The 8,324-nt window shown below is 39.2% G+C and overlaps 1 protein-coding gene across 1 annotated transcript; it reads right to left on the bottom strand.

Annotated features, from left to right (window-relative positions):
* LOC135462605 (uncharacterized) lies at positions 1–8,010 on the bottom strand. Its single transcript, XM_064739833.1, has 10 exons — positions 7,701–8,010; positions 6,891–7,187; positions 6,045–6,380; positions 5,560–5,850; positions 5,059–5,346; positions 4,548–4,700; positions 4,249–4,288; positions 3,599–3,663; positions 435–470; positions 1–89 (listed from the first exon to the last, which is right to left on the bottom strand). The coding sequence occupies exons 1-10, from the start codon at positions 8,008–8,010 to the stop codon at positions 1–3; spliced, it is 1,905 nt and encodes a 634-aa protein (XP_064595903.1).
* Between the last annotated feature and the right edge of the window lie 314 nt (positions 8,011–8,324).

Genomic DNA, 8,324 nt, shown 5'->3' with positions numbered 1-8,324 from the left:
TCAGAACACGGTTGCATTTTCGTAGATCCTGTTCTCACCAGGTGTAGATGACGATGTTCTCCCAGAGAGCTCCTCGTAATGTGGACGTGCTGAATGAAAAAGTATTACATTTGATTTATTAATTTGATTGGCTTTTCACGCCATACTCAGGAATATTTCACGTATGCGACGGCGGACAACATTATGGTGGGAGGAAAAGGACCAAAGCCCAGGGGCAGAGCCCGGGGGAAACCCACAACCATTCGCAAGTTGCTGGCAAACATTCCCACGTCAATTCCTGGGTCATTTACTTCTCTATAAATGTCATTAGTTTAATGGAATACTTTGAAATATTCATAGTTATTGCAAATACATGCACTATAGGGACAGTTTATAACAAATGTCACTCTACAACAGGACAAGGATATAGAGAATTTTGAAATGAAGCATCTTACCTGGGTTAGGTGTGGTGTCAAGATCCTCATAGTGACCTGTCACAAACAAAATGTCATCATGGGGTCAGGTCCGTAAAAAAAAATTAATAAAGATCTCATGGCAATCGCTATTTTGATTTGTAGTTTTTAATTTAACACCTTTTGTATGGACAGATAGCATAGGCTCAGAGGTGAGTTCCTGTACATTTTACATTCAGAGTATTGCCCATGCTATTATTGCTTTATGCATCTAGACCATCAAAAAACATCTGGGTAACACTTTCTTTCACATTAAGTGCATTTTCTCTACACAGTCATTGTAAGATTTTCGGTCAAATATCCAAAAGCCACAGTTTATCATTTTGTTTTTTTCTTTTGCATGTATAAGTTGCTCTTGATAATTTATGTTGAATGGTTTCTGTGCATAACAACATGTAATTGTTTACATTTAATTAAAATTGACAGAATATCACGTTTTTTAATTAAAAATAATTGTAATTTTACCTTGTAGTATACTGAAAAAGTTGATTATTTCCCTGTACAGTTTATTTAATGCTACAGCTACTGGAGTTGCCCGAATGTTTCCTTTATCAACTCCGTGGCTCAGTTGGTTAGCGCGCTAGCGCAGCGCAATGACCCAGGAGTCTCTCACCAATGTGATTGTTTTGAGATCAAGTCCAGCTCATGCTGGCTTCCTCTCCGGCCGTACCTGCGGATGGTCGTGGGTTTCACCCGGGCTCTGCTCGGTTTCCACCCACCATAATGCTGGTCGCCGTCGTATAAGTGAAATATTCTTGAGTACGGCGTAAAACACCAATGAAATAAATAAATAATAAATAAATTCATCAACCATGTAAACATTACATTTTTGGAATTTATTTTTCACATTTTTGTCTTCTAACTATAAATGTGAATGTAGTTCAAAGTAAACCATAACATTAATTTATTTACCGCGGTGAGCTAATTTCTTGTCTAATTTACTTTATTTATTGGAATAACTGTCAAATCTTTATTTTTGTTCCACAGTGGAACTGGAATTATAATTTGTGCTGTTTGTCTTTGGAACGTGATTCGTATTTCTACAAGTACTTCGTCATACATTCCTTCTAGCAGCAGACATCGGCTCCAAAAACAGATTGCGGGTCTTGAAGATTATAAGTTCGCGCGAAAACAGCATGTTGGAAAAAGTTTGTTGCGGCAAGTAACAACGCAGCAGGCTTGGATTCACTGATGCGATATCTATTGTACTGTTATTTGTAGGATTTGTTGTAGCGTATAATACAGTTGATGCATCGTTTTGTTGTTGCTGTTGAACCTGTAATGGGTGGATTTCGGAAATTCTGAGAGCGAGTACTTCTGTCATCATGTTTTCTGTTCGCTTATCAGTGTGTCTAGACTTTCGTTTGCAATTTAATACCTCGAGTACGTCCATAGTACACTTCTGTGGAGGTGTACCCTAGAAAGATTAGGTAAAAATATGATGCCTGAGATGTATCCGAGGTATACTTTAGGTATAGCCCAGGTACTAACGTGTGCTCAAGGGCAAAGTGGATGTACCTGAGGGTAACTCACATTTAACTCACTGTTTTCACTTTTATTTTGATAGAAAGCTCAAAACACTTTGATATTGGTGGTACAAATTATGGATAAATTTAAGCCTTTGCAGTTCTTTGTTTACAGTATCTGTAAATCAACAACATGACATATGCATTTATTTGAGATTTGTTCAAAATTTAACGCTTCTTCTTTTCTATGACCTTTAGAACTTTTCGTGTGCCCACAGGTCACAAATTCAGCCCCAGGAAGCATCAATCAGTGCACAGCCTGGAATATGCACATTGTTAAGAGCAGCCATCTTGGAATAATCATTGAGAAATACTTGTTCTGTGAATGGGCAATATTTGCACACTGAACGGCAAATCAGTACAAGGTGAGACAAAGGTTTATCTTTAATTTGGTTAACATTATAGCAGTCAACCTGTCAAAGTTTCTAATGTGTACCTGAGGTACATCATTCATTTTTCTTTAACTTTCGACGTTTCTGAGGTGTACCTAAGGTATATCTTTAAAGTGAAGAATTTTTCTATGTTGCTGAGGTGTATTTGGGGTACATTATCTCATTTTAAAAACTCTTCTAAGGTATATCTGAGGTTTAGGCATATTCCTGAGGCACAGTACACCTCAGATATATAGATGGGGTGTACACTTTATCGATATCTCACACTGAGGTGTACATATGGTATACAATCCATATATACCTCATCTATACCTCACACAGAGGTGTTCGCCTCGTGTCTGTAAGGCGGCGAATGTCACTGGCGTCTCGTATTCTTTTACATCCATTACTGATACACTTATTAACATGAAAAGAAGTGTCTGTGGGTGACTTTGATAATGTCACAGATTCCATTGTTGAAACTAAATGTGAAGTTAAATGGCAGTTGGAGAAACTTGTTAACACTGTCAGCAAAAAAGTTATTTAAAAGTTTGAAACGTGAGAAAGTAAATACATCAGATATGTAACACACATAATAATATCCTGATGTCATAAACCACATTTTGAGTGTGCATGTGCTTATTTCAAAACATATTTTGAAAGATATTTCCATCAAAAAACAATAATAGCGCTAACTTTAAGGTATGCATGACTTTCACTTACATCAAGCCTTATTTCTGGAAAACTATTTTTTTTGTCATTCACATTGAAAGTTGTAGAGGTGAGAAGAGCTTATAAGTAAACGTATTTGATAATTTTTTTCAACTAAATTTGAAGCCTTACCTTTAATATGGTGTAGAAACACACTATTTAAAGTTTTTATTAACTTCAAAGTCCAAATTGTTTTTTTTTTTTTCATTTTTGCCAAACTTTCGAACACTTTTTATGGGAGCAAAATAAAAACAGAAAACAACGTTTTTAGTGCAAAAAATTCAATGTAATCAAAATAATACATTTATACATTTTAAATCTTGACTTTTTATATAAATGTAATATATATTGTCATTTTCACGAACGACACCTCCCCCCCCCCCCCAGAGGTAGGACTAGAGGACTTAAGTTCATCAGAGTTCCATTGGAGTAAAAACATCTTATGGAACATATCTTGAACAAGGGATACATTTCATTGTTGTCAAATTTCTATGTGTTTTATGTTACCGATATGAATAAGACGAAGAAAACCATTTACCAGAAGACTCAAGGTAAGTCGTGTCTTTTACAGCTCTCTCCCCTGTTCTCCTGTCTTCCACAGCCCTGTCAGTGTAACAAAATACAGCGAGGACATGTTTCATTATCCTTCATTATATCTCCCTGAAAACTGTTTGACGACTCACTTATGAAGTACAGGCTGCAAAAATACATTAGAACTTGGAACTGTCACGAAATAACGGATACATCGGCAAAGGAGGTTATAATAATCTTAGCAGAGACAGATCAGATTACAAGATGTTAAAAGAGCGCTTCGGTGACCTAATGGCTAGAGCATCCGCCTCGAAAATCGGGAGACCTGGGATCACGTAATACCACAGACTTTTACTTGTGGTACTTGTTGCTGCCTGAGTTGATGCTGAGCACTGAGAGGTTCGAGCGAAGAAACAGGACTCGTTGGCCTGGTGTCAGTATAATTTGACTGGATGTGTATCATGTTTGGTGTCTTCGACATGATCCTGCAGTGGCGTCATCACTTTGGTGTCATCGACTCGCTCTGCCACATGAGACAATACATGTACACACATCTAATGACCCCTTGTTAGCATATGACAGGAAAATTGTGCGGCATTAAACCCCAAACGTGCATACATACAGGCTGTCAAACGAACCACAGTGTTAGCTGTATACCTCTTGACTTGTCCTGTTTCCTGTTTGTCTGGGGTGCCTTCTGACAACGAAAAAAGAAAACAGTGCCAGGAATAAACCATTGCGAATATTTTCAAGTCAAAGAATGTGCTGTTTTCACATTTAAATCATTATACAGGGATTTCACACAGTTAAGATGATAGCATTCATATGTTTTTCTATAATGACGTTAATAGTAAATAGGCTTCAGGACAATACTACATGAATATCTCTAACAATGCAGTACAATAAAAAAAAAGTTAACCATATGGAGAGCGTGACCAAGACCCAAACTGACCCACCTGTGGATGGTGTTTTTCGCCGCAGCCAGCAAATCACAGACACAGCAATGACAGTGACGACAGCAACACCAACAACAACACCTATCCCGAACATATCACCTTTCCTCAGGCCCGCTGCAGGGACATCGTTTTGTCCTCGGAGTGGCTGACCATCTGTAAAACAGCTTATTTAGTAGTATCATCCTGCTTGTGTGGGGTGTGTCTGTACCGTGAGTAATGTGGTTTTTGTATCTTACAATCATAGAACAGGAATTCCCAAGAAACCTCTACATCTATTGTCCTCCGGACCTTGGTGGCAAGAATATGTCCATGGTGGCCTTTTGTATAGCCGTACGTGAAGTTTCCCAGAGACAACGTGCCTTGCTATGACATGTAGCATGTACATATATATGTACATGCCACTTTGGTTGCCTCAAATCACTGTGGTAATGCAACAATCAAATAATGACAATGCCGTTACGCCAGTCGTATTTAACATCAACAATTGTCCATACTGCAAAATGCAACCCACCTTGAATGGTGCAGTTTGCCGCAGCGTATTCTGAAAGGCTAATGTCAGAGACAGGCTGAAGTCTGAACTGGTACAACAGTCCAGACTGTAGATCTTTCAACGTTTTCCGCACAAGTTTTACTCTGCCCGGGTTTCTGACGAGTTCTTTCTTCCAGTCTTCTCCGTTTGCTTTGTACTCCAGGTTGTAGTATTTCACAAAAGAGTCGTCAATCGCAGACGCCCAGACAAGAGAAGTCTGGCTGTTGATGCAGGATGTCAGCAATAATTCCTTTGGTATAAACTGACCCTCTAACATTGAAAAAAGGCGAATTATGAAATTTCATGTTTGAGACATTGTTAGTAATCCAATGGAATATTAAGACGTTTCAACACAAAGGCCTATCATACAAACTTGCATTAGATCTGAAAAGGAACTACTGTATTGTAGTCGTCGAAGTAGAAAAGGAACAGTATTTAGTAAGAGATTCACTGATGATAGATATACTTAAATAAATGCTATACCTATTACACTTATTGTTATTTCCCTAGTCGATGATCCAACACTGTTCTTGGCCTCGATCTGACAGACGCCGGTAAGTGTCGCTTCGGCTGAATCAAACTCTAATGTCGATATTATGACATCACGCCGAGTAGGACCTCTGGAGTTTGTCATCACAGCGTTATCAATTCGACGGCCTTTTTCATACCAGTTAATGACGACATTATCGTTGGATGTTACGTCACATGACATTTTTAGTCTCTGGCCTTCGAACAGTGTCACGTGAGTTGAGTTACATTTTATTTCTGGGGCATCTGTTAAAAAGAAAGAGTGAGTGACAAAGAAAATGTTCGGTTTGGATCCTTCAATATCAAATCTATCCACATAAAAAAACGTCTGAGTTTTATCTTAGCTTTACTTTTGTCAGTTTGTGAGATTTCGTATGGTAACAAAGCCAGACAGCCCTTTTTTGCTTTCCTCGTGTAAAACAGAAAAAAATCATGCTTACAGAAAACAGCCATTGTGAGGTTGGTGGATTCAGGTTTACTCTGTCCATTACCAGGTCTCTGAGCCTCACATCTGATGATGTCATCATCCTGATATCGATCAACCCTCACTGTATACCGCTGTGTGGTGAGGTACCCGTGATTGGACCCTTGCTGTAAGCTCAAATCTGATATCTCTGCTGTAGCTATAGGACTGTTGTTGTTGAACCAGGAGAGGACAGCAGCAGGATTGGACTCACCACTGATACATGTAAATGTCACGGTGCTGTTTTCTATGACGGTGACTGTGTTTCCCGATTGTCCGGAATCTGCCCGGAGCTGTAAGCTGTCAGGTCCGACTACCATAAAATAAACACTTATTGAAACGTTATGACAGTCCATGTAACAATTCCCTTAACATTTGAGGGAGGCAAACTAAATGCTTTTAGAACCATTAAATGAATACGCTTTTCTTCTCTTGCGTCTTCAGATTTTTTAAATGCTTGAAGGCTGTCACGAGAAATGATTGTTGAGGTACAGTTCTTGTAGTCACATTTTAATACAATTCGTCCTGCCAATGTGGACATGTCACTACTGGTCACTTCTTTTTATAAAGACGAAATCGCAGAATTTATCATAATTTTTCCCACCTCACCCTCTCTTTCACTTATTCCGCAGGAAACAAAGGCCTATCCAGCCCAAATATATACATACAAATATAACCCATTATGGAATTTTATCCGGATCAAACAGTTACTGGAACTTTAGTCTAATCGCAGCACGAAAGTTCTATAACATAAAGATCATTGGCGATTAGCGCACGGATAGCCGTTTACGTGGGTCTATTAAACCTGTGTTGTAAAACTTACACATTACATTGAATGTTCTGCTCTTCTGCTCCGTCCATCTTGTCAACGCCCCGCTCTGACTCCCCTTACACACACACGTCTTCTGGTTCAGGGACGGTCTGACTGTTATACTGATACTCATCTTCTGACTTCCATCGTTACCAGGGACTGTGTTTGTCTGACCACAAACCGATGACCAGGTGAGTACTGGTCGAGGATTCCCCTTTCCTACCTGACAGGTCAAGGTCAGTGTTTCTCCAGATTCTGCAGCTGTGTTGTTAACGTAACCTGACAGGAGGATGCCACTCCGTGGAGGATCTGACAACAGATAAAATGTCATTTATTGTCAGCTATTCTAACCACAGCAAGTTTTAGAACAGGTGCATTTGACATACATCGCTCATTTGGAGAAGTAGGGTCATAATTGAGACTCCAAGATGGGTGCTCTCGGAATTTCTTCTTTAATGAAGAGAATAATTCAAATAAAGTATCAGTATTTTAGGGCGAGATCCCCGGCGTGTTCGGTATGCAGTTTCAGAGAGACGACATGGTCATAATGTTTTAAAAGCACGCCGTACAGACGATATCCGCCTGAGAAGGTCAAAAAGGCACCATTGGAATGCAGTAGTCATGGAAGATAAATAATAATTATTATTATTATATGTCTTTTATATGTGTTTTACGCCGTGCTCAAGAATATTTCACGTATTCGAAGGTGGTCAGCTTAATGATAGCAGGAAAAAAAGCAATATCCGTGGGAAACCCACAACCATCCGCAGGTTAATTATTCTTATCTGCTGAAACAGCCTAATTACATCACATCATACTAACATTGTACATTCAGTGTGTGGACTTGTGATTGGACGGGAAGATCCGTCACACTGTTGGAGGCGTTACAGTACAGTTCAGCTCCGTTCTCCTCGGCAGTAGCTGTAAACGTGAATGTCCGCGTTGTAGTCTGTACCGAGGTGGAGTCCTGGTTACAGTATCCTGGGTCTAGCTCCCGGATATTAGCGGACGTCCTTATGTATGCCCTTACACAGGCCTGAGGTTTACTGGCCGAGGTCACACAGATGAAGGTGGAGTTGTCAGCATCTAACACTGCATTTGGGGGATACATCAAAGTGACACGGGATACCATAACTGGGGGAATAAAATAAATTTAACTTTTATTTATCATTTTTTTCCATTTGCTTTATTGTTTTATTAGTGTTTCACGTGTACACATACACATCCATATCTAACTGCCTTGACAACATTCATAAAGCCAAGAGACCGAAACCTGACATGCAATTTAAAAGCAAAAGTCCGCAAAGTTATGACCCATAACAAGCACGGAAAACATATACCTGCGCAACGTGACAAACCCTCTCATATAACGTCCTTTTCCCAAATACAGATGATATACTATTTATTATTTTATTACAGCTTGACAACGTTCAGCTTCCTATAAAA

Source organism: Liolophura sinensis, chromosome 1, assembly GCF_032854445.1.
Source record: "Liolophura sinensis isolate JHLJ2023 chromosome 1, CUHK_Ljap_v2, whole genome shotgun sequence".
Taxonomy (NCBI): Eukaryota; Metazoa; Mollusca; class Polyplacophora; order Chitonida; family Chitonidae; genus Liolophura; species Liolophura sinensis.
The sequence above is the reverse complement of the archived record's forward strand: the minus strand, read 5'-3'. Positions and strand labels throughout refer to the sequence as shown.

Bases quoted from the DNA above. Each gene is read 5' to 3' on its own strand.
- LOC135462605 (XM_064739833.1), bottom strand. From the start codon at position 8,010: ATGGTATCCCGTGTCACTTTGATGTATCCCCCAAATGCAGTGTTAGAT. The intron at 5,851-6,044 runs GTAAGCATGATT...TCTTTTTAACAG, and splicing joins CCTCACAATGGCTGTTTTCT to ATGCCCCAGAAATAAAATGT. The intron at 5,347-5,559 runs GTATAGCATTTA...TTTCAATGTTAG, and splicing joins AATAACAATAAGTGTAATAG to AGGGTCAGTTTATACCAAAG.